General features: G+C 47.5%; 12 protein-coding genes across 12 annotated transcripts; 10 read left to right on the forward strand and 2 right to left on the reverse strand.

Annotated features, from left to right (window-relative positions):
- Positions 1–184: 184 nt before the first annotated feature.
- Positions 185–1,937, forward strand: N7455_011946 (uncharacterized protein; the record flags this gene model as incomplete). Its single annotated transcript, XM_040953863.2, has 3 exons — positions 185–688; positions 748–901; positions 979–1,937. 3 exons carry the CDS (start codon positions 185–187, stop codon positions 1,935–1,937), a joined length of 1,617 nt encoding a protein of 538 aa, XP_040815577.2.
- Positions 1,938–2,419: 482 nt separating this feature from the next.
- On the forward strand, positions 2,420–3,080 carry N7455_011947 (SRPBCC domain-containing protein). Its single transcript, XM_040953790.2, has 3 exons — positions 2,420–2,485; positions 2,550–2,699; positions 2,768–3,080. The coding sequence occupies exons 1-3, from the start codon at positions 2,432–2,434 to the stop codon at positions 2,999–3,001; spliced, it is 438 nt and encodes a 145-aa protein (XP_040815731.2). The 5' UTR covers positions 2,420–2,431; the 3' UTR covers positions 3,002–3,080.
- A 591-nt stretch (positions 3,081–3,671) lies between these two features.
- Positions 3,672–5,295, reverse strand: N7455_011948 (Zn(II)2Cys6 transcription factor; the record flags this gene model as incomplete). Its single annotated transcript, XM_040953734.2, has 4 exons — positions 3,672–4,410; positions 4,462–4,586; positions 4,665–4,948; positions 5,007–5,295. 4 exons carry the CDS (start codon positions 5,293–5,295, stop codon positions 3,672–3,674), a joined length of 1,437 nt encoding a protein of 478 aa, XP_040815673.2.
- A 414-nt stretch (positions 5,296–5,709) lies between these two features.
- On the forward strand, positions 5,710–7,517 carry N7455_011949 (uncharacterized protein; the record flags this gene model as incomplete). Its single annotated transcript, XM_040953781.2, has 4 exons — positions 5,710–5,887; positions 5,934–6,084; positions 6,165–7,413; positions 7,482–7,517. 4 exons carry the CDS (start codon positions 5,710–5,712, stop codon positions 7,515–7,517), a joined length of 1,614 nt encoding a protein of 537 aa, XP_040815620.2.
- Positions 7,518–7,735: 218 nt separating this feature from the next.
- On the reverse strand, positions 7,736–9,655 carry N7455_011950 (PAS domain-containing hybrid sensor histidine kinase/response regulator; the record flags this gene model as incomplete). Its single annotated transcript, XM_040953916.2, has 1 exon — positions 7,736–9,655. The coding sequence occupies one exon, from the start codon at positions 9,653–9,655 to the stop codon at positions 7,736–7,738; it is 1,920 nt and encodes a 639-aa protein (XP_040815784.2).
- Positions 9,656–11,667: 2,012 nt separating this feature from the next.
- Positions 11,668–13,504, forward strand: N7455_011951 (MFS transporter; the record flags this gene model as incomplete). Its single annotated transcript, XM_040953836.2, has 5 exons — positions 11,668–12,086; positions 12,141–12,751; positions 12,805–13,051; positions 13,099–13,222; positions 13,277–13,504. The coding sequence occupies 5 exons, from the start codon at positions 11,668–11,670 to the stop codon at positions 13,502–13,504; spliced, it is 1,629 nt and encodes a 542-aa protein (XP_040815763.2).
- Positions 13,505–13,854: 350 nt separating this feature from the next.
- Positions 13,855–14,300, forward strand: N7455_011952 (uncharacterized protein; the record flags this gene model as incomplete). The annotated part of the gene is made up of 3 exons (XM_040953980.2): positions 13,855–13,975; positions 14,040–14,077; positions 14,133–14,300. The coding sequence occupies 3 exons, from the start codon at positions 13,855–13,857 to the stop codon at positions 14,298–14,300; spliced, it is 327 nt and encodes a 108-aa protein (XP_040815652.2).
- A 15-nt stretch (positions 14,301–14,315) lies between these two features.
- Positions 14,316–15,278, forward strand: N7455_011953 (FAD-dependent oxidoreductase; the record flags this gene model as incomplete). Its single annotated transcript, XM_065606786.1, has 1 exon — positions 14,316–15,278. The coding sequence occupies one exon, from the start codon at positions 14,316–14,318 to the stop codon at positions 15,276–15,278; it is 963 nt and encodes a 320-aa protein (XP_065459952.1).
- A 484-nt stretch (positions 15,279–15,762) lies between these two features.
- On the forward strand, positions 15,763–17,091 carry N7455_011954 (uncharacterized protein; the record flags this gene model as incomplete). Its single annotated transcript, XM_040953954.2, has 4 exons — positions 15,763–15,942; positions 16,001–16,144; positions 16,196–16,266; positions 16,332–17,091. The coding sequence occupies 4 exons, from the start codon at positions 15,763–15,765 to the stop codon at positions 17,089–17,091; spliced, it is 1,155 nt and encodes a 384-aa protein (XP_040815585.2).
- A 1,157-nt stretch (positions 17,092–18,248) lies between these two features.
- On the forward strand, positions 18,249–19,863 carry N7455_011955 (sugar porter family MFS transporter; the record flags this gene model as incomplete). The annotated part of the gene is made up of 2 exons (XM_040953840.2): positions 18,249–19,131; positions 19,196–19,863. The coding sequence occupies 2 exons, from the start codon at positions 18,249–18,251 to the stop codon at positions 19,861–19,863; spliced, it is 1,551 nt and encodes a 516-aa protein (XP_040815597.2).
- A 959-nt stretch (positions 19,864–20,822) lies between these two features.
- N7455_011956 (uncharacterized protein) lies at positions 20,823–21,183 on the forward strand (the record flags this gene model as incomplete). The annotated part of the gene is made up of 2 exons (XM_065606787.1): positions 20,823–20,954; positions 20,992–21,183. 2 exons carry the CDS (start codon positions 20,823–20,825, stop codon positions 21,181–21,183), a joined length of 324 nt encoding a protein of 107 aa, XP_065459953.1.
- Positions 21,184–22,997: 1,814 nt separating this feature from the next.
- Positions 22,998–24,537, forward strand: N7455_011957 (fungal specific transcription factor domain-containing protein; the record flags this gene model as incomplete). Its single annotated transcript, XM_040953742.2, has 4 exons — positions 22,998–23,128; positions 23,185–23,613; positions 23,682–23,908; positions 23,963–24,537. 4 exons carry the CDS (start codon positions 22,998–23,000, stop codon positions 24,535–24,537), a joined length of 1,362 nt encoding a protein of 453 aa, XP_040815672.2.
- Between the last annotated feature and the right edge of the window lie 85 nt (positions 24,538–24,622).

Consider the following 24,622-nt stretch of genomic DNA (forward strand, 5'->3'; position numbering starts at 1 on the left):
GGCGCCACCACTCTGCAGTGTAGATCCACTATAAATCCGGTTTCAGCCCGTGGAGTCCCAAGTAAAAAAAAAAAAGTCTGCGCATACTCCGTACATACCCAGGGACTCCGTACTTATAACACCTGGAGAAGGTCCACAAAACTTTTTCCTCTCACGCCTTTTGCTCCTTCCCCCGCACGCAAGGATGTCTCCCCCAGATCAAGACACCGAAGCTGTTCATAGCGAAAGTAGACCTCTATCGGTCAATGGCACGGACAGTGAATCTAGCGGCCCCGTCGATATCTCCGCCGCGCTGGAAAAAAAAGAGAGCGAACGCGCCGACGGAAAGCGCGAGCTAAAGGAAGCAGATTGCTATGAAATCCTAGGATACTGCTGGCCGCGATGGAAGAAATGGACCTATCTGGCCGCGGTCGCGTTCGTTCAGGTTTCTATGAACTTCAACACCTCGGTTTATCCTGCCGCTGTCAAAAATTTGTCTGAGGCTTTCCACATTAGCGAACAACATGCTCGCACGGGTCAAATGGCTTACCTGGTTACTTATTCTATTGGTTGTGAGCTGTGGGCTCCTTGGTCTGAGGAATTCGGTCGCTGGCCTATCCTCCAGCTCTCTATGTTCTTGATCAACATTTGGCAACTCCCTGCAGCCCTTGCCCCCAACTGGGGCAGTCTTGTTGTCGCTCGTGCATTGGTTAGTTTCTCCCTCGGCAAGCTAGTATCTTGATAATTTGGTAAACTAACATAATATAGGGTGGTCTCTCTACTGCTGGTGGTAGTGTCACTCTCGGTCTTATTGCCGATATCTACGAGCCCGAAACACAACAATTCCCTCTCGCATTCATCGTTTTATCTTCATGCCTCGGTACTAGTATTGGTGGTGTGATTGGAGGACCAATTGCGCGATGTAAGCAACCCACCTTCCCCCGAGGTCACTATGTACCAGTTTGCGACCTATTGCTAACACCTGTGTTTGATATTTAGTCCTTGATTGGCAATGGTTCTTCTGGATTCAACTCATCTTCGGAGGAGTCACCCAGATCATCATCTTCTTCATGCCCGAGAGTCGTTCAACCATTATCATGGACAGAGAAGCCAAGCGCCGCCGCAAGACCGGAGAAGACCCAAATATCTACGGACCCAATGAGATGAAGAGCCCCCGTATTTCCCTCAAGGAAGCCGGCAGGATCTGGGCGCGTCCATTCTACATGCTTCTGCGCGAGCCCATCGTCCTATGTCTGTCTCTTCTGTCTGGTTTCTCCGACGCTCTGATCTTCACTTTCCTCGAGAGTTTCGCCATCGTCTACGAGCAAGGGTGGGGCTTTGGTACCCTCGCACAAGCGTGGGCAGTTATTCCCATCAACGCCGCCTACTTCATCGCTTACTTCAGTTACTTCCCATGGTTCATGCGTGATCAAAAGCTGCGACTCAGGCATGGTGACGCCGCCATCCCGCCCGAGCGCCGTCTCAAGTGGCTGCTCTTCCTTGCACCACTCGAGCCCATCGGTCTATTCGGTTTCGCATGGACATCCTTCGGCGACTCGAAAAACGTCCACTGGATCGGATCCATGATTTTCTCCGGCTGTGTCGGTATCGCCAACTTTGCCATCTACCTATCCTCTGTCGATTACATGGTCGCTTCCTATGGCGTCTACTCTGCTTCTGCGACGGGTGGTAACGCTTTCGCGCGTGATCTTCTCGCTGGTATCTCGGCCATGTACGCGACGCCCATGTACACCAATATCGGCAACAAGTGGCATGTTGAATATGCAACCACGATTCTGGCTTGTCTTTCCTGTCTGGTTGTAACTCCCATCTACGTTTTCTACTGGAAGGGACCGCAGCTTCGCGCGAAGAGTAAGTTCGCCTCTACGCTTGCTGCCGACAGAGAGCAGAACAATGGCCGGCGTGTCAGCAGGATCAGTATGGAGCCTCAGTATTGAGCTTTAATCTGAATCATGCGGGTGCATTATTAGAAGTACGTGAAATTTGCATATATATTTGTTTCATGTCTGTTATGTATATACGACTCGTCATGGGCGGATGGCCGCAGAGAGGATTTTTTTTATTAACTTGTTCCTGACCATCTCATGACTGCTACATAATATTGTGGCTGGACTTTATTTCATATCGCAGCAACCTTGGAAGTTGATTAGACGCTAGACTCAAAACATAGACAATTTATTTCAACATTCATATATTTTTCTTGGATGTAGCCTAATCTAGACGTCGCATATTTAACTAGGGGAAAAGATATCATGAACGAATGAGAGACAAAGAAGGGTTGAGGTTATCTGCAGGTCGGGTGGGGATACACGATGAATGCAGTAAGGATATGCACTGTCCTATATCCACGCACTTCACCTGATATTGACACCGTTTATTTGTATCCCCTCTTTCTCGCGCGTCCAACTTCCCTAACCATACCACCGCCAAAATGATCACAAGCACAATCGAAATAGCCGCACCGCCTGCCAAAGTGCGTGAGATTGTATGTACCAGCCCTAAGACCCGGATTCTTGGCGAAACAAGCTGACTAGTTATCGCGCCCCTAGCTACTCAACTTCTCAGCATACCCGGAATGGCACACGGAATGGCTCAAGGGGATCGAGCTTAAGGACACCACCAAGACCCCGCAAGAGCTTTCCTCGGGAGACAAAATCGAAGTCAACATTGAGAACTTCAAGTTCGTCGCTGAAGTCAAGGTGAGAATAACACTCTACCCCCAAACACAAACAAAGAAAAGTAAGCTGAAGACTCTCAACGACAAAAGGAGAACACCGAGAGCTTGTTTGCTTGGCAAGGCCCGCCCGTGTTTACCATTGCTGGTTTGCATAAATTCCACATCGAACCGGCCAATGAGGGTGCCTCGACTGTTTTCACGCAGAGTGAGGATCTCAAGGGTCTCCTTGCGTTCATTATGAGTCCTTCTCTGCTTGGAAAGAAAATGCGTGCCCATTTCGATATTTTCCACAGGGATCTTAAGGCCCGCGCTGAACTGGCATGATTTGGGGGCTGGATTTGTTGCACACGCACAGTTGGCTGTTTTGTACACGCACTTTTTGGTTTCAGTTTGTGTGATCAGCGCCTTGCCCCTACTACATATGTGCGTAGGATGTATACACATTTGTAGGTAAGGGATTGGCTCTGGGACATGACCGCATAGATATATCTTGGTCACAGTTTGATCGTATTTGAGGTATGGACGCTTGGAAGCTTAATGGAAAAGAAATATAAAACATGTCATGTCTTTCCATCTGGGCTGCCAAAGTGACTGCATAATAAACGGTCTCAAATTAAATTCGCTATAGTATAGCAATGGGCTTGCCAAAAATGGCGCGATAAAGCTGGTCGGGGCCGGGCCTCACAGTGGTGCAGTTGTGGCACGCCGTTAGATTGATGCCAGAATGATCCATTACACCCCACACTTGTGGCCTTGAACCATACTGAGAGAGTGTAGCGCTTCCTCCACCATGGAACAAAACATATCCCTCACAAAGGGCTGACTAGCCAAGGGCTGAGTGAACGCCCACTTGGTAGAGATTGTGTTTCAGACGTAGCCATCGGGTCGTGGTGCTCATTATCATAGTCTCGCGTACGAACGACTACTTCGGTGATCAAGGATTTCCCACACAAGTTATGCTCTGTCCATAGAAACTGTTGAATGAAATTGTATTTCATATATATTCCACGCTACTGCTGTATGGCGAAACCGACATGGAGAGGTCTGATACTTCCGATTGATCCGTGTGATCAAAGATAGTGCCCCAGTGTGATCGAAAGAGATCCTCACACTGCGGTTTCTCCAACCACAAGACACTCTTAATGTGGATGAGGGTGTCACCAAAGCTTTCCAGTTGTAGAGCGGCGGCTACATCTCGTGCCCTCTTCATGAATTGTTGGTGATGAGCTGTCCCAGCAGAAGCCACCATACCGACCGCAGCAAACCACACATCAAGTAAATCATATACTCGGGGCGTTGACGCAAGATGCTCGAGGTTCTCCATAAATCGAAGGAGAATCGTATTCAGTATGACTGCATGCGAGTAATATGTCGGCCCCTGAGCGATGAACATGTAAAGTATAATTCCGTAGCGAATGGATTCCGTCATCGGTGATGGTAGAGATATTGTCGTAGCTAGAGCGGAGAGGAGGAGTCGGTGGATAACAAAACAAGTAAGGTCGTGAAGTTGTGTAGCTGGGAAAGGTATATTGCGCACTCGCTGAAAGATATTGCGCAGACGATTGAAGACATTCTTAACGGCATAGTCCACTTCTATGGTGCTTAGGTCAAATAGCCGATCGTCAAGCGCGGTCGAGTCGAATTGCCATTCCGGGATTGGAGGGATGCCATCTCCGATGCCGAAGTCATCTTGGGTCTCGAATTGAGGATGACCCATAATGAGCATCGATACCCTATGTAACATGTCAATATACATCGTATGAGTGACAAAGGGGTTGGCTTACCAGCTGATCATTCTCGCGGTAAGCGGGCTTGTCTGCCTTACTGCGTTGATGCCACCTCTCATATCGACGAGCTTTTTCAATCCATTGACGTGCATTTCGCCGACCATTATATTTCCTTTCCCGAACTAAGAGTCATACATAATCAGGGGTTGATTCTAATGATAAAACAGTAGGAAAAGAGAGTGCTTATGGTGGTATCTCACCTCGATGGTTGCCAAAGTTATGACTGAATTCATAGTCCCGTCTTGAACAGCTAATGACATATATTCAACCTTGCGTCGTAACAAGGCCACCGAGTCTGCCATGAGAAGTTCGGAGGTCTGAAAGCCTTTCTGGGCCAACAACTCTTCGTCGAGACATGCCGTCTGTAGAGAGACGTGGAATAGTGCAGGATCCCCCAGGGCAAGTGGCCACCAAGAGATCAGAAATGGATTTGAAGTCGCATTAAGGTCAAGAGGGTAGTATTGGAAGGCGATCTTGTGGAGGACTAAATGGGTAAGTAAGCTAGGCTTTCATCGACAATGCTTCATTGGAGGCCTACACACAGGTGTAAATCAGACGTTGAACGTGTTCCCGGGGAAGTCTAGTCGGTGGATACGATTCAAAAGGATCAAGAGACCCGAATTTGTAGTTAGTTAAAGTGCCGGGCCCATCTAGCGGGCTTGTTGATGCCCGATTCTGCCATCCGGAAGTTGCCGGGCCCGTCGAGGGTTCATTCGCGTAGGCGCACTCGACTTGCCGCTTGACACAGCGGGAACAGCGCGGTGTACGGAGATCGCAGCTGGATTTTGATCTGGCACATGCAGCACAGGACCGGCGGAGAGATTGACGCATTTTGAAAGAATATTGGTGGGCACCCAAAGGGGGAACGTGTTAGCTTTAGGAATAGCTCAAACTAGAACCCCACACCGCTCTTGAGGCCACGACACGGTACAAAGAGTTGGAACGTCGCAAACGTAAGTGACAGAAAATCGGTTCAATGTTGAACTTCCCAGGCGATTATTTCGTTATATGGGGACCTCAGGTTAATGTCCCGAGCCCAAATCAAAAGAGGACTAGACCCCGCCTTACCCCTGCTTGGCATCGGAGTCTAGTCCTAATCGGGTAATATGTCTGAGCTGTGGATATCTCGGGAGTATCCATCCATATCATGCCATTACTAAGAAAACATGCCCTACTTATGTAGGTATTCTCTGCCCATTTCAAAAAAAGGAACAGTTTGGGAACTTGCCCTTATCATCTACCATCATGGGCTCCAACATGGCGTTTGAGATGGCCAACATCTCCACCGCTCAGAATGAGCTGCCGCAGATATGGCCTGCCAACCATGCCCAGTCTCAAAGCTACCTGCTGGCCTACTTGATGGGCTTGTCATTTTGGCAGTACGCAGTGATTATTACAATTGCCATATTAGTCTATGATCAAGGTAAGGAGAGCTTTCAATACGATAAGAACATGCTGATGCCCTCTAGTCATGTATATCAAACGAAAAGGCTCTATAGTTGGACCTCCACTCAAGATTCCGTTAATGGGCCCATTTATACAAGCCCTGCACCCGAAGTTCGAGGGGTATCTTGCACAGTGGGCGAGTGGACCACTCAGCTGTGTGTCTGTCTTCCACAAGTAAGGGCCCACATCTATTACCGTTTGATCGGACTCTATGGAATCCATAAAATGTTCCAAACTAACACAATTTATTACAGATTCGTCGTTCTAGCCTCCGACAGAGACATAGCCCACAAAGTGTTCAAGTCGCCCGCATACGCCGAGCCATGTATAGTGCCGGTCGCAAAGGATATCCTAGGTCACAAAGCATGGGTCTTTCTTCAGGGTAAAGATCATGTCGAGTACCGCAGGGGGCTGACCCCCCTATTCACCAACAAGGCCATGGCTACTTACCTGCCGGTGCAAGAGAAGGTGCTAGCTGATTACTTCGGCAAGTTTGTCGCCACCAGCAAGGCGAATCGAGGACAACCACAGGAATTCATGACTATGTTCCGCGAGATCAACTGCGCACTTTCATGTCGCACGTTTTTCGGCGATTATATCTCCCAAGCCGCGGTCAAGAAGATTGCAGATGACTTCTACCTTGCTACAGCTGCCCTTGAGCTAGTCAACGTGCCTCTGTCGCTATACATTCCGTTCACCAAGCCCTGGCTCGGAAAGCGCACAGCCGACGCCGTCCATGCCGAGTTTGCAAAATGCGCGGCTGCCTGCAAAGCAAACATGGCCACTGGTGCGACACCAACGTGTATCGTAGACCATTGGGTGCTCCATATGATGGAATCCAAGCGATATCACGAAAGAATCGCCGCAGGGGAGACAGACGCCAAGAAGCCAACGAACATAATCCGCGAGTTCACAAATGAGGAAATCGGAGAGACACTGTTTACTTTCCTCTTTGCTTCTCAGGATGCGTCGAGCAGTGCCACGACTTGGCTATTCCAAATCCTCGCCCAGCGGCCCGACGTGCTCGATAAATTGCGTCAAGAAAACCTGGACGCTCGCGGTGGAGATAAAAACAAGTCTTTCGATCTTCCCATGCTCGAGTCGCTCACCTACACCAATGCAGTCATCAAGGAGCTTCTGCGCCACCGTCCACCCGTTATTATGGTCCCATATCTCGCCACGAGGAATTTTCCTGTCACGCCTAACTATACCGTCCCCAAGGGCGCCATGATCATCCCGTCCTGTTATCCGGCTTTACATGATCCGAATGTTTACCCTAATCCCGATAACTTCGATCCCGAACGTTGGATCTCCGGGGATGCCGGGTCCAAGACTAAGAATTGGCTTGTATTCGGCGCCGGACCACACGATTGCCTCGCAAAGAAATACGTGCCGCTATCTATGGCTGGTATGATAGGGAAAGCGGCGCTGGAACTTGACTGGAAGCATCATGCCACGGACAAATCAGAGGAGATTCGAGTTTTTGCTACACTGTTTCCCATGGTTAGTACCCCTATCAACCCATCTTCTAGCATTGTTTCACTCGTACCTTGTGCTAACCTTTGACACAGGATGGTTGCCCGTTGGTGTTTACGGAACGTTCATAGATGCGTTGGTTGCATTTCCTGGGATAGAGTTGAGTTTCCGCGTCTTGTAGGCTTTCACGGTGGAATGATGCCCTTTGTGATGGCGGCTGTAGGACTTTCGGACTGTATGATCGTGTTTATCACGTTGGTATATTTATCTCTCTCAGCCTATTATACAAATACATATCTCGCATGCTTCCATAATGTGCAAAAGTCCTCACAGTCCTCGCCTTAGGTCGTCATGGCTTGCCTTCCTTTGAAACCATGCGATTGATCTTTTCAACAAGCTCATGAGTCGCATAAGGCTTATAGATGATATCATCCATTCCAGCATCGATCATTTCCTGTTGTTGTTCGTCTCTGACATTCGCCGTGACCCCCAGAATAGGTACATGTCCTCCACTTTCACTTTCCTTTTCAGTATCACGAATTGCTCTCGTGGCACAGTTGCCATCCATCACAGGCATCTGCTGATCCATGAGAATGCAGTCGAATGACGCATTTTGATTCGCATCCACAGCCTCTTTCCCGTTGCTAGCTTCCAATACCTCAAAGCCCAGTGTACTCAACCTGCGCGAGATAAGTCGCCTATTGATAACGTTATCCTCAACCAACAGAATACGCTGACCGTCACCGGTTAGTTTCTGATTTGCCTGTTGGCTCTGATCGTTCTCGACCTGGAGCGCTATCTCATGGGTATGGAGTGTGTCTTTGTCCTTCGGGCCACCTGGCTGTGCCTCAACGACGATATCTTCGGGGGGGTTTTCCGACATCTGGGGCTCTTCCGTGGTTTGATTGACACCGCTCATTCTATTTCCCAGTGTCTGGATATCAACGCACAGTTGATCGATTGCAGAAATACTAAAGCTTTCATCTCCTTCGACACCATCGTTGGTTGTTCTGCGTACTCTGAAAAAGAACCCAAAGGTACTTCCGTGAGATTTCTTGGAACTCACGCCAATCTCACCCCCATGGAGGTGGCAGAGCTTCCTACACACGTTGAGACCAAGGCCAGAGCCACCGTAGATGCTCTCGGTTCTGGGGGTTGCTTGGTTGAAACGCTGGAAAAGGCGTTTCTGGGCTTCCTCGGTGACCCCAATACCGGAGTCCTTGACGGAGACCATGATATACGCCACTTCCCCACTTCCCCATTCGGAATTGCTAGTCATATCGCTGCGAAGCGCCGATTCACTAGAATCGAAGAAGACAATATTTGGCGGGTATGAAGTTGGACGCTCGACCGAAGCACCCACTGAGACTCGGATCGATCGCTCACTCTCTGATTGGGCTGTGAATTTGATAGCATTCGAGAGTATGTTGACGAGGACCTGACCCATTCGATCCAGATCTGCCATGACCCAATCAATGTCACATTCGGCATAGGAAACATCGGCCTTGTATTCGAAATGTATTTTGTGTTTTCGGAGCTCGGGTCGGAAGATCGCCATCGGAATGGTCAGATGTCGCTGTGGTTGGACCTTTCGTGGCGACAGCGGCAGCATCGACGCATCAAGTTTCGAAAAGGTGAGAACGTCGTTGACGATTTTCTTTTGATGCCTGATGCAGAGACTGATTGTCTCGGCCGCCTCGGTGATGTCCATGACTGAGATTTCTTCTGGTTTCTTGTTATAGATTGCCTCTTGAATATCCTCCGTGCAATGAACTATCGCAGATAGAGGATTGCGAATTTCGTGGCTAATCATATCGATGAATCGCTCTTGTTGCTTCTTGCGCTCCTGCGCCTCTTCCGCCGCCTGCCTCTGTAGGAGCTCAGCCTTTTTCTCCGGGGTAATATCTGCGATTGTACAGATGAATACCCCACCGTCGCCTAGCCTAAAGCATTGTACATCTTTATCATCCAACCGATCCAAAGTCATGACGCACCAAATCGAGTCCGGGTCACGGGTGTGGTATTCGAGACGTAGCGGCCGTTTAGAGGTTTCGACCTCGCGATACCCATTGGACACCCGCTCGTAATCGTCCGGATGGACTGAGCGTAACCAACACTCGGAGAAATTGACGCTGGGGCATGGTATAAGTTCTCGGAACCGGCGATTCACGGAGACCAGTTCATATCGGTGGGTGAGGATGGCGACGCCGTTCGGTAGGAGGTCGGCCAGCTGCTGTGCCGAGACATTTTGATTGAAAGTAAACGTCATCTATTTCTTCGCGCCGAGGCGGGGTTCTTCCAATATCGACAGAAGAGACGTCGGACGCTGATAGAAAATATTTGATGACTGCTCGATAATGTGTTACCCGCAAAAGGTTCGGGTGGCGCGCATGGCAGATGAGGCTGAATCGCGATCGTCGATGTTCCCCAAGTCTGTAAATTTCAAGGTTGTTTTGTGACTATCAACCAATATACTAATATGTAAGCTAATATGTGCTAGTTTATATGAAATTTCGCGACTGTCAGAAGAAAAGATATGACGATATATAATATTGTACGTCATTGTGGGGTGCCTCTTCGATCTACTTCCAATGTGGAGGAAGTATTCTCCAAGAGGTCGTTGTGATTGGTAAAAGAGACCAGAGTGATGTCCCCTGGTGTCCACTGGGGAGTGACCCTGGATGCTTGGCACATGGCCTGCATACTGACGTCATTCATTTAGACTTCAATAGCCGGATTAGACGAGCCTCGGATATCTGCACCTTTTCACGGGCTCTATTATGCCTTTTATTTTATCTTTTTTTTTTCGTTTGAGGTTGTTGCATAGCAGTGCTGGCTCTTTCTGCTTCATTCATGTCGAGAGACTCGGGGTTTTGTAGTATGAATAGTCCCTATTTAGCTTGATTGCCAGGCATCTCATAAGTACTGCGAACGAGAGAGTAGATTGAGGGGTTGGTGCGAAGCTAAGTCCTTTCCACTATGCAGAAGCGTGTAATATAATACTACAACATGGTGATAGCGAATTATACATAAGAAAAGGTGAAATGTGGTGAAGCACCCGCAGTAAGAGTTACATGCCAAGTACCAGCACCGCAAATTTTATAACATGGTATTATTATGCCATGGAGACTCCAATTTTACTTCGTAGATCTAACAGTTATTATTATAAATCATCAATGGCTGCCCAAGTGGTCAGAGCTTTTGCTTGACTGGCGATCAGCTTGGCAATGCAGGAGAGAATGTTCCTCTTGCTCACGTTTTGCTTGGCAAAGGTGATCCGAGGGTTGGAGGGGTAGTTACGTAGATACCGTAGTTACCGTAGTTTATCCATCGTTGATCAATTTGACAAGGTTGCAACCTTGGAAGTTCGGTAAAAATGAAGAAATATGTTATCAGTAGTCACGTTATAGGATACGTGGGAACCGCAATTCCTCCTTGGTTAGAGAGCTGTACTTTATGCGGAATATGCAAACTGCTAAAAGGAAAATCGGGGAGATTTTGAAATTTTCGACAGCGGAGAAGACCGGTCCCCCACTCGGGGAGAACTACAGGCCTAGAAGACGGCCTGTGGGTGATGGATGTATGTGGGATGAGCTGTCGGGGCGGCAGAGTAAAAATCAGAATCGGCGTGGCGAATCTCAAATTTTGACCAGGTACCAAAAATAGTAGAGATATAGCATATTTTTAATAAAGCGAAGACTAAATAATACCTAAATTTTACATAGGTGTTATATCCGAGGCCATATAGCTTTGGAAAACATCAAGTAGCCCTAAAACCGGCGAGTTCGCCAACGAGCCCTACCGGGATCCCGTGGGTCCTAGCGCTCGGCCCGATAACGTTTGCCGCTAAGTTTTCTTTTTACGGAGATTGAAGATTTCAACTGATAGCCATCTTTAGAACGCCAGCTGATGCGTTGGCTTTCTAAAATATGAGCAATAGGGCCACGAAGCATATGTATTGCGTTATCAGAGCCACATTTTAATCATAATAATCCTATACTATCTCCCATGTGCGAATGACAGGGCCAGTGATTTCTCCTCTCCACTCCTCGTGGGTTCATCGTGGGTCTTCTATCTCAAATAGGCAACCCGAGAGAACATGCTCCAGTCTAAGATCTTGCTCGAAAGGGTAATCCGAGAAGCCTCACTCCACTTTTTAAACTGGATCGATTGAAGATTTTGATTTTTAGTTTGATAGTAAATCGTATATTAGTATGAAAGTAGGTGCCAGTGCTACCCTGGCCATCCGTTTTCATCTTCATTCTATTTTTCACAATCATAATGGGCATTGTTGACTATTTCAGTCGACCGCGTGGCCTTCAGGCACATGGTGGTGCTGAAACACCTACCATGGAAGCCCCAAAAGTAATCGAGCCTAATGTAATCTCTAGTCCGGACTTCTCGGGTGCTGTTACACCTGCACACATGCTTCCTTCCCCGGCTGGCAGCGAGGATGCTCTTATTTTTGAGAAGATCCCGCATCAGTTTGGCCGCCTTGGTTCTTGGAAAGGGTCTTTGATTTTGCTTGTCACCTCCGGTTCTCAATTTCTCGACAATGTCTTCATGACAAGCGCCAACATTGCCTTGTCGTCAATTCAACAGGATTTTGACGTGTCTAGTACCGATTTGCAATGGATGATTTCTGCATACACTTTGTCATTTGGTGGCTTCCTTTTGTTAGCCGGCGCTTTATCTGATCGGTATGATATTTCCTTCCACTGTCTCTAGACTTGACACGATGCTAACCTACTCAGCTATGGACGAAAGAAGATCCTTTGTCTGGGTCTTGCCTGGCTTTCTGTGTGGACCCTAGCCATTGGATTCGGGCAGTCCTTTATCCAACTCACGGTATTCCGTGGCATCCAAGGAATTGGAGCTGCGATGACTGTGCCATCGGCTATTGGAATCATCAGCTCCTACTTCAGTGGTGTTGATCGCACCCGTGCACTGTCGATCTATGGAGCATCGGGGACCCTAGGGTTCTGTACCGGTCTCATCTTTGGCGGTTTCTTGACCTCATCGTTGGGCTGGAGGTACATCTTCTATCTGATTGTCATCATCACTGGGTCCCTGGGAATCCTAGGCTTTATCGTCCTTCCAAGCGATGTTCCTTCCGAGAAGAAGCACGAAAGAATGGATTATATTGGCGCAGTGATGTCGACAGCTGGTCTGATCCTTCTCCAATTCGTGCTTTCCAGTGGTGGAACCTATGGTTGGGACCAGCCGTTCATTATTGTGCTGCTTATATTGGCCGTTGGTCTTCTTGTTGGATTCACAATCTTTGAAAAATACGTCAGTAACCCTATCATGCCGCTTTCCTTGTGGAAGATTCGCAACTTTGCTGGTCTTTGGGTGATTGGTTTCAGTAAGTTGCCTATTTCCCGAATTTATGCCTCGGGCAATGCTGATTATAAGTAGCTGGCTATGGTACCTACCAAAACGTGATTTACTATATCGTCCTTATGGCACAGGAAGTGGACAAGCTTTCTGCTGGTGATACCGCACTTCGCTTCTTGCCCATGGGAGCAATCGGCTTCATTGTTTCTCTTGGAACGGGAAAACTTCTCGAATTCATGAATGGGAAACACCTCCTTATTGCTGGACTGGTTCTGGCTGTGGTCGCCCCCATCTCGAGTGCTTTGACTTCCAATCCTGAAGCAGGCTTGTACGTATCGCCATTTCCCTTTGCATAAACTATACTAACTCTCACAGTTGGCTCAATGTCCTTCCCACATCCCTTATCAGTATCTCATCCGTGTCTTTCATCTTCGTCACAACGAGTACTGTGGTACTCACCAGTGTACCGGTCGAAGTCAAGAGTCTTGCTGGTGGAATGGTAAGTCTTTCCTTTTCTGTAATCTAGCCTTTACATGCTAACATCCTAAACCAGCTCAACACTGCATTCCAAATTGGCTCTGGTGTTGCATTGGCTATCTCGGCGGCTGTTACCGATGCTGTCGACATCCAGCAAGGACACAGTCTCGCGGAGCAATACGCTACCGGTCTCTGGTGTTCTGTCGGTCTAGCTGGGCTGGGGCTGATAATCGGTTTGTTTGCGGTTCGACACAAAGGTATCGGGCCAAAAGATAGATTGGGTGCTGGCCCAGTTGCTATCTAAATATGTTTTACGGCTTGGTTTGAGATTTTCTCTTATAGATAGTTTATAGATAGACCTGTTCTTTTGTTTTCTCTTGATTTTTATCTTTAATTTTGTTGGATTTAGCGTTTAGTTACCATGACAGGAAATGAGGGGGATAAATCTATAGATGGCGTGGTTCATGATATCAAAAGGCTCGCAGACTAGGATGTATTTCTCGGCATAGCTTACTCTAACCCCGCTTTGGTCGAGCGTAGAAAGTACCGTATATCGAATTCCAAGACTTTTGGGTCCCATGGGGAATTGATATATTACTGCAGTTCGATTTTGGCAATCTTACCTTCCTTGGTATCAGTACGAAAATAACCATCATGAACGGAACTAAGGAGCGAGCCAAACACGAGGGAGCAGAGAGCAGTACGACCCATGTCCCTCTTAACACACCTCAATCTGCTATCAGCGGCCATAGAAAAGTCATCATCATCGGCGCTGGTAAGCCTTCTTCCTTTTCCCGATCTGTATTTTGAATTCGGACTAATAATTGGCATCTCCTTAGGCTCGGCAGGTCTCGCTCTGGCCCATGGATTGAACAAGGTTGGAGGACCAATTATGTCAAATCTGCCTCACTAACAATACTACTATGCTTTAGGCTGGAATCCCTTTTGTAATTTTCGAAAAAGAAGAAGAACCGAGTCGCAATCGAAGCTGGAGTATAGCACTGCACTGGGGCTATGAACCGTTGCAATACCTCGTGCCCGCGGACATTTTGGCTGGACTCGAGCAGGCACAGGTTGACCCGCATGTCTCTATTAAATAAAATGCTCCACTCCCCATGATCAATGGCGAGAATGGAGCTCTGATCGCCGAGCTCCAGTCGTCCAAAGTGTACCGCCTGCGCCGAGACAAATTCCGGGCGCTGCTTCTCCAAGGCCTCGACGTGCATTGGGGGAAGTCCCTTTGTGGTATTATTTACTCTGATGCCGGCGAACATATCACTGCAAAGTTCACAGACGGCACAGAAGTCATTGGCAGTCTTCTAATTGCCACCGATGGTCCGCATTCGACTACACGTACACTGTTAGTTGGAGAACAAGCTGCCAAAGTCACGCCGACTGATTTCGCCTCGACCATCTGTTATACCCAGCATACGCGTGAGCACGCCCTATTCTTACGTGCCCATCCCCACCATCCGTTGTACCAAGTGGGTCCTCATCCCGAGGGTTATTGTGCTTGGTTGAGCCTCCATGATGGGGACGATATCGACCACCCGGAAAATTGGACTTTCGCCCACTATATCTCCTTCCCAGAACCACGCGACCATGTCAATAAACGAACCATGCGAGAACACGTTGCACACCAGAAGGAGTTGGCCCGTCGGTTTGTCGACCCCTGGCGCAGTGTCTTTGAGTGGATGCCCCCCGATCACGAGGTCTGGTATTCCAAGCTTCGAAACTGGGACCCAAGTCTGTTGGAGCATCAGTGGGATAATCGTCAGGGCCGGGTAACTCTGGCGGGTGATGCTGCTCATCCGATGACTTTCCAGCGTGGTCAGGGGCTCAACCACGCTATGAAGGACGCTTACACCGCATGTAAAGCAATTGAGTCATTCTGGAACCGGGGTGATTTCACCATTGAGGATCGTGCCGCGGCTATACAGGCGTACGAGGAGGAGATGGTCATGCGGACAGGCGAGGAAGTTCGTTTAAGCGAGGAAAGCACGGTAAAGCTGCATAATTGGTCCAGTTTTATGCAAAGTCCGTTGATAAAACATGGGCTGGGAGTCAAGATTAAGTAGATGATAGAGCGTCAGGCCTGAGAATAAACATGAGAGTCCCTGTGGTATCACGTGCAGGGTGCCAAGGGGACACGTCAAACCAGGTCAAAGATACTTTGGAGATGTTTAAGCAATGCTGAATTATGCCTCATATAGGTAAATACGGAGTTGACCTGAATTCGGCGTATATATCTTTAACACACGATAGGATCGAGGGTAGTTAATTGTGGTTAAAGTAAATAAGCTGCCAAGCTGCTATCGGAGGCCTTATATATCAGGCAACGAACACCCGCGGATCCACATTGTCACGTGTATGTCAGATCCGCATTTGGACAAGCTCGATCGCGATGCACCCATAGCAAGCTGTTTCCGGCACTCGAGGGATGTAAAAAAGAAAAATTATTTTCTATCGCAATGCTTTTCATTTACTTAGACTTCAATCTTTCCGAGGTGGTGTGAATGACTTGATTCTCATCATTCCTCATTATTTTTAACGCTGCCCACCATGATCGCTAGGAGAAACGTCCTTCAAGTGGCCGTGGCAGCGGCTCTTACTGCTTATATCCTGTGCACACTGCTTGTCAGAAAGTTCGGGGATATATCATGGTCTCCCTCGCTTCCCGATCTCTCGCGGAACTACATGGCCGATAGTGTCTTTGAACATATCCAGAACAACACTCTTGGGGTGAGACCTTGCCTACTATCTTATAGACTTAATTGCTGACTTGGACATCGATTTTTAGTTTGAGCATATCTATGCCATCAGTATGAAAGAGCGGACCGACAAGCGCGATTTCCTGACACTGGCAGCCTCGGTATCGGGGTTCAAGGTGGAATGGCTCGATGGAGTGCGACCGGATGATCTACATCCCAAGGCCATGCCTGATGTACGATTTTCAGTTCAATAATCCCCAGATAATCTTCTGATGCTTTCTTAGGGACTGAATCCCTCACTCGTGAAGCCCACTGTGGTGGCATGTTGGCGTGCGCACATGAACGCATTGGTCAAGTACAGTCATACTTCATCCCCGTTATCCAGAGGCTGTGCTAACGTGTGGATGTGGAAACCAACAGTGTGATAAGCAATGGTTATTCGACTGCTTTGATTATGGAAGATGATGCAGACTGGGACGTGAACCTCAAGTCCCAGCTTGGGGAATTTGCACGCGGGCTGCACTCTTTGAAAGGAACCAAATTCGTATCCCAGGAAGCTCCTTACGGAATAGATTGGGATCTCCTCTGGATCGGTGGATGTGCTTCGGGCCCGAACGCCAACGAAACAAGCTTCTACGCTATCCCCATGGACCCCACAGTTCCAAGGGCCCACCACCGAGCCACCTGGGGCGGACCCACCCACCAGTGGAAGCAACAATATCCAGAATTGGCTGAGGATTCGACGCGATTTATTTACCGCGCTGAAATGGGCTGCTGCATGTTTGGCTATGCAGTCACGACCAAGGGTGCTAGAAAAATTGTTTCAGCGCTTTCCATTGATCATTTGGATAAGCCGGTAGATGATGCCCTGAGTGAGTTGTGCGCAGGTGCTAATGGGCGTCACAAGATTGAATGCTGGGCTCCGTTTCCCAACTTAATTGGTACATATAGAAAGGCCGGCTCGGCTTCTCGGGACTCAGATATCGAGAGCAACAACGCGGCTGAATTCCACGAAGAGCTGGCCTGGAATATGGTATACAGCACCAGGCGTAATATCCACCAATTGGTCGCTGGTGGAGAAACTGTTTACTCACAATGGAAGAACGAGGATGTTCCATGGTCGAGTAAAGCCATCAAGCACAAGGAGTTTGCTTATCCTACTGGATATCTTGTCAATTAACCTTACCTCAGATTTCAAAAGTGCTAGTTAGATTTTATGCAATATTTATACATTTATAGACATCGGTACAACGCGATTGCTCTCTAGGGTTAAGCTTGGTTAAAGCTGACTAGTCAGAGGATGAGTCAACCTGTGTATCTTCGATCTTCGCTGCCAAAATCATTTGAAATCCCCTTGCTCCCCAAAGGAGTTCTGGCAAAAGGTGTAGTTTCAATTGGTAAAACTGAATGAGAGGTTAGTCTTGGAAGGTACCACGTAGAGGAATTGTAACCCAATTGTAGAGTATCATTCCATGTGAAATTCTTGATCCCTTGGCATTTGGGGTAAGTTTGGGGCTTTTATGCTCTATTTCATACGAACTTAGAAAATCGGAGTCCTTTAGGGTCGGCCCGGGCGGGCTTTTATCGGAATAATGTTGTGATCGAGGGATATATCTGTTCATGCTATCTTATTTCACTACCATAACTGACAGCGCATGCTTCATGCGTGATCTACAATACGCAACAGCCCTACTTTTCTTTTATTGCAGGCCGAAGGTTAACCTGCGAATAAACGACCACGTACTCCGTACGTTGCAGCACATCAAACATTCAGCGCGTTGGGTTGAAGATGTCTAGACCCTCATATGGGGGCTTTCCCCTTGCGTCGGCTCTTGGGTGCCAGTTACTCCAGACTTTGGTGTTTTCTGCAACGACCATACCGAGCGAGCCATTTACCAATTCTTCATTTCCCTCTCCTGCTACTCTCCCTTTCTGTACATTCTTTAGCCCTGTCACAAGGGCCATTTCTGTTCTGTGTTTCTCTTTCCCTCTCGATATTGTCGGCCTGGCTACTGAAAGCCATTGGCTCTAGAGCGAGCCGAGAAGAATGAGTCCATTAGCCTTGCATGTCCTCTTCTGGGTCATGTGGCTTAAACACCCTACTTTGATTTTATGGCGATGAGAATATAATGCACAACATGATGGAATGTCTAGAGCCTAGTACTATCGAGCCGAGATACCCGGTTCTCGACTGCCCTCAGTTTCTTTAAATCTCGGGGATTTCATCAAGTTGATAGCGGCTGCAGAAGATTTTGTCGATCTGTTGATCAGTGTCGATCCCAATCCTGCCGATCCATCATAATTATATTACCCACCGATCCTCATCCAGCCCTACACATGCCACGCTTCCTCGGCCTTCGGGGCAATAGCCTCAATATCGTCGCCATTCTGGGTGTTCTAATGCCTGGAATCCTCACAATAGGCTACAATGCATCACTACTCGGGGGTGTCTTGACACTGAAGAGCTTCGAGGAACAGTTCCCTGAAATGAACATTGCTGCAGCTGATAATAAACCACATGCGTCAACAATACAAGGCCTGGTTGTAGCCTCCTACACCATAGGAGGCTTCTTCGGAACTCTTTCCTGCATATGGCTAGGTGACCTATTTGGCCGCCGACGCGCAATAATGGTAGGAGCAGTCGTCCAAGTCATTGGAGCTGTTTTGATGGCTAGTGCGGGCTCACTCGCCCACCTCGTCACATCTCGGGTAATCCTAGGTGTAGGCACTGGTGTTCTACTAGCCACAATCCCTCTCTGGCAATCTGAGATATCTCCTGCCAACAAGCGTGGTGCTCACGTCGGCATGAAGGGAATATTCAGCGGTTTGGGGTGTGCCCTTGCCCTTTTTCTCGACTTTGGGATGTCATTCACGCAAGGCAACGTCGCCTGGAGATTTCCTTTCGCTTTTGTGATGCTTCTTTCTATCGCGGTTCTGGTGTTCATCTGTCTGTTACCGGAATCCCCCAGGTGGCTTATCCGACAAGGTCGACTCTCCGAGGCTAGTGAAGTCCTGGCAGCTCTCGAAGATACATCTGTCGATGATCAAGTCGTGGAAGCAAAAATTAAGGATGTCCAAATATCACTGGACTTGTTTGAAGAAAAGTCAATTGGACAAATATTCCACATGGGCCCACAAAGAACTTTCCACCGAGCCATGATTGCTGCTTTGGCGATGTTGTTCTTACAACTCACCGGCTCGACGGTCATCACGTTTTACAGTACGTACCCCGAATCATCTATCCCCTATTCCCATGGCGTATTGACTAATTTTGTGCCCATTAGCAACCGCAATATTCGAAAACAACCTTTCATTAGGTAATTCAACATCCACGGTTCTAGCAGCAGTTTATCAGTTAGTCGGTCCCATTGGTGGGATCTTCTGTGTTTTCAAAATCGAGAGGCTTGGTCGCCGTGTCTTGCTTCTAGGCAGTGCAATCGGAAACGTCATCTGTCTGGCTTTAGTAGCTGGCCTGGGAACTCAAGCGGACAACCCACTCGCAATGCGCGGTGCTGTTTTCTTCATTTTCCTGTTTCATTTCAGCTACATCATCGGGTTTGGCGCAATACCATACCTCTACGCCACGGAGATTGCGCCTTTGCATCTACGCACGACTATCAACAGCTTTAGCATCAGCATAAATTGGGCGGTCAGCATCATACTCACTGCTGTCACGCCCATTGCATTCAACAGCATGGGACAGACATACTTTGTCATTTTCGCGGGCTGCAATGCATTGATGATACCTGTTATTTATTACCTGTTTCCCGAGACCGCCGGGCGCAGTCTCGAGGAAATGGATAAGATCTTCACTCTTTCGCGGGGTGTCTTGGATGCTGTCAAAATTGCTCGGTTTCTTCAGCACGGACAATCAATTGACCTGTCGGAAAAGGAACTTGATCCAAAATTCAAGTGCCCGGAGCTTCAGCTTCGCGAGGTATATTCGCCTTGAACACTTTTCGAAATTTGGAGCTCTATGCAATTTCGACGAATAAATAGTTTTAATAATAGATATATGATGTTGAGAATTGCACTTGGTTCGTATTTATTTCCAACACCCAATATTGAATCAACCGTAAGATTAGCGCTGCTAATGCAGTTTGCTTTCGTTTACTTGAAAATTAGACCTTTGGGAGTTGATTAAAATGCCCTATACGCAGTAGATAGTAAATCATACGACACAACACACTTTCAAATAATGAATAGAACCACCATGTCAGAAACCACACAGAATGGAAGATAGGTAAAAAAAGTAGGTAGTTGATCACCTTCACAACATGGGCACAGACGTGATGTGCAACTATACTTCTTTAATCTCCCTTTCGGCTCGCAAGGTGATTGCCAATAGAATCGTCCCTATCACTTTTACAGACGATTTGCTCGAGGTATCCCACGGTCCGTACTAATTCATATTCGTCCTGGAGTGTTGTTTCTTGAAGCCCACGTTTGGCTACCGACTTTTGCCAACCCTTTGGTGTGTGATGGAGCATGGCGACTAATGCCTTGATATAAAGCGACTACGGAGTAGTTTTGAGGGGTTTTTGGTTAATGAAGGTTGAAGTAGGAAGTGGGAGGCTAACAATTGAGTAAGAAGGACTGGTTTTGAGAGATTTTTGTTCAAAATGATGCATGTGCATGGGCTTGATAAAAAGTGCTTTAGAGTACAGAGTAGAAGGGGATATATTTAGATGAGCTTGTTCATACTGGGTAGCCGCTTGATAGTCTTCTGGTCGCTCAGCAACTCATCTCATCACGTTCCATCACGTTGACTATCCACCACTCTTACCTTCACACACTAGCCAAATATCTCCAACATAAATCTGCCTATTATCCAGTTATGCTCATCCAACCCCACCACTCCTCCCAACCTATAGATCGCCATACAACTTTAAATCTCTCATCTACGAAAACATGCCTTCAAAGAATAAAGTCCACGAAACAGACGACCATCTAGACCAGCGTTGGTTCTTGATAGAGCTTGAGGAATCCATAGCAGCCCTTAAAAAGCATAAACATGACGCGTCATGGCTCAAGGAGTTTAACGTCAACCTCTGCCATCTGAGTCTCGATCAAAACTCAGAGCTCAAGCCCCGCGCCAAGACCCAACCTCCCGCAACCCAGCGATGAGATACTCAAGGAGGCCTGTGCACCCGATAGTCCTGCTCATTCAGACCCATTCTCTCTTGCATACAATATCCACCTTGATTGGAGCTCTTATGCCTTCCACCAACTAAATCTCGATGATTACGGGCCGTGGCGTTCGAAGGAGTAAGTCCACTGCTATTTGGAGCTATGTCGGTCTATCGGTTCATCGTGTCTAACGATATTCAACAGTCCTGGCGACTATACCCCTTACAAGGGCTTGTATTAGTATGGCGCTCCCGTACTTGGCTTCCCCTCATTTGGCGCTTTTGAGACGATGGATAGTGCCGGAAGGGAATTTCCGCATTTCAAAGCAGTCATATACAATGACTTAGAGGCGGACGGTAACACTTGTTTCCGTGGAGGAATCTTGATCAGCCTTCGCCTGATGTTGGGCCAATTGAGCAAAGTGCGCTTGGTCCACCATCAAATAGCACCGGTAATTCTCTTTTCTCCCTTTCCCCTATATCATTATTTCTTTTGAAATTGCTAACGGGGTATTCTACAGATTTTACTTATCTCATTGGCGGGAAGGCATGCGCGTTTATTGGAGTCCTATTTTGATCAGAAATCAAAATCTCTTATGATGCGCTCTTCTGAACTTTACGAATTGAACAACGAGACGTCGATATCCGAAGCGTTCAAAACCCTCACGGGGTACTTTTTCGGGGCTCCAGTAGGGAATACAGTCTAAGCTGGGGTATCTTCTTTTCTTTGGGTTAGGCAAGGTGTCAAAAGGCTTGGAGTTTGGTTGTATTTTATTGGATATTGATGATGAGGCTGCTCGGTCTTTGGCGCTATTGGCACATTTTACGCGGTGATTTGTTTGGCATTTTTCATTAAACAAGTTGATAAATCGAAATCATTTAGAAAATGTCTCGGATGTTGTATCCGAGTAAAATCTTCAGTTGCCCAACATATTCCATAGTGAAGTTGCTGTGTTGTTCCGACGGGGGATATAAAGTTCAGCTCCCCATACTTTGGTCTTTTGCCTTTCGCTAGGCCCACCCACTATGACAGCACAGTGGATGTAATCGGATAAAGACTTTAATTTTGATTGAAGACTTCGAGTGGAGTGGTGGAGGTTATCAGTGTGATAGCAGGCCAAAGGTGGGGGTTGAGATTCAAGCCAGCGGTGTAGGTATCCACATAAACAACATACATATTAGAGCATGTGGTTTCAATGGACGTTACACAAGTGGGATAATTACGTAGTCATATATAGTCGATCAGTTTATAAGAGCCTGACAAACAAGGCGCATATGCCCGCATCTGCAGGCAAACATGAGACCAACAGTTTCGCCGTCTCCAAGAGTGGGATACACACCATCTCCGTTCCTCTCTGATCCATGTCATCTAACTAAACTTCAATTATCACCTGACTATGCCTTTGCCCGAACCGTGTATTAAGAAGCGAAGACGAAATAGAAACGCTCCAGGCAAGCCAAAAGCGAGCAAAGCGCGATCCTGCGAGGCATGTCGGCGCTTGAAAACGCGATGTGAAACAGGCAACTCTGACCGATGTCATCGTTGCGATGTTCTCCGGTAGATAGCCAGATTTTGAGAAATCAGGTTACTGGGCTTTCATATCTGACCATCTTTAGAATTAGGTGCTCTTTCCAGGCCATTTCGCGCAGTCATCCCGAACCGCTGCTGGACGCGGAGGCGGATTCTGTGACAAGCCGCGATGAGTATCATACACGGTATACCCTCCTATGGCTCGACTTTGTTAGGCTCGACCAATATACTGATAAAAAATAGGCTTTGTGCGGTGGAAACTACCTTGAGTCAACTTCAAGCATCACTATCTATCCGCAGTGATAGTGACTGCCGGAATAGACCAGGGGTAAATTTTGGATACCTACAGCTCATCTTGGCAATATAATTGATTGGATAATATAGATAACTTCATCAACTATTGAACGAACTGCACGCGATGCACCCATGAATCTTATCCAAGAGATCCGACAGAACATCACGCTACATGAACAACCCTCGTCCAGCGATGATAGCACTGAAGACATTATAATCAACGGTATAGTTTCCGAGGAACTTGCTATCATGCTTCTTAAAGGGTGAGCATGCTTTCTATAATATTCTTTTGGAACCTGTTCCGAGGTTGATTTTCCAGATTCTCGAAACTATCCAACCGATGGTTATTCATGAGTACAGACCCCGTTCAGCTACGCACCAAATCGCCGCTCCTGTTTGGTACTTGCATTTTGGCAGGTCTTCATATCACTCCCTCTTTGCATGGGTCATCAACACATCAAGCTTTGTATCGCCATATTCACGGACTGCTTGGTCAGGCACATCTTTCTTCCACCGCCTCGCTCGACACAATACAGTCGATATTGATTTTCTCCATGTGGGACCTGCGACCAACTTTGGGTCCTGATCATGGTACCTCGTGGCTCCTCAGTGGCACGGCTGCTATGCGGGTAATTATGACTACTCCATTTGGGCAGCTTCCAAACACAAGCGACGCCGATGAAAGCGAACGAGCCCAAGCACAAGAAATAATGCGGACGTGGAACTTGATCTGTCTCTGTCAGTTACAGTGCGTTACAATGACCAACTTCCGATCCGTTCGATATCTATGTCAAGAAAATCTAACACCGATCTCAGGTTTTCGGTGGGCTCTGGTCGTCCACCGATCATATCCAGCCAGTATTTTGACGAATGCATCAAAGTCCTCGACTTTCCCTCATACAATGCACGCGATGAACTCGTACTAGCTGGAGTCAAGTTATACCGACTCCTTTGGGAAATCATAAGCTCTAACGTGATACAAAGAGGAAGTGCCGTTTGGCCCGAAATCGACAATTTGCGCAAGTCCCAGGAGAACGTATACAGTACGCAATCTCAAATCTCAGGACTCACATAAATGCTAAGTCCAATTTTTATAGAGCTTGATTCCTCTGAACCACTACGGTTTGCATACTCCTGCGCCTACTTGATCCTGGCACGTCGCGCACTCCAACATATGAGCGAAACTCAACCCAAGGAAATGAGCGACTCTAGAATTACACCAGAGGAATCAACACTCCCCTTAATGCGGTTCGCGGTTAGCCAGTCGCATCAACTTTTGAATCTATTTGTCTCCATGTCAGATTTGACCACTTATATCCACCCTGCTTACGAAAACGTGCTTTGTTCATTTGCAATGGTGACTCTGGCCGAGTTTGTGGCTCATCTAGATGATGTGGGTAGTATAATCATTCTCATGGAACAAGCCGTCTCGCATATCCAATGTGGAGGCAAAGCCGAGCCTGTAAGCCGGTGGTCTCTAAACATCATGAAGCAACATGTTGCAGATCGGATTGAGCAAGAAGACTGTATGACTTCGATGGGAGAGAATAGCACAGAAATTTACATGCCGCAGTCAGTGCAAAATGTCACTGATCCCTGGGGTTGTAACGAATGGGGTATTGAGCAGGAGTTTCCATCGCTTGAAGATATGTTCTTTGGTAATGTGATTTGAATTGAATTAATAAATATTGATTTGCTCCTTCCCGTTGTGAATATGATCCATTCGCCCCTATCAGCTCCATATATAAATTTAAAAA

This window comes from Penicillium solitum (genome assembly GCF_028829755.1).
Source record: "Penicillium solitum strain IBT 25940 chromosome Unknown utg000009l_segment0_segment0, whole genome shotgun sequence".
Taxonomy (NCBI): Eukaryota; Fungi; Ascomycota; class Eurotiomycetes; order Eurotiales; family Aspergillaceae; genus Penicillium; species Penicillium solitum.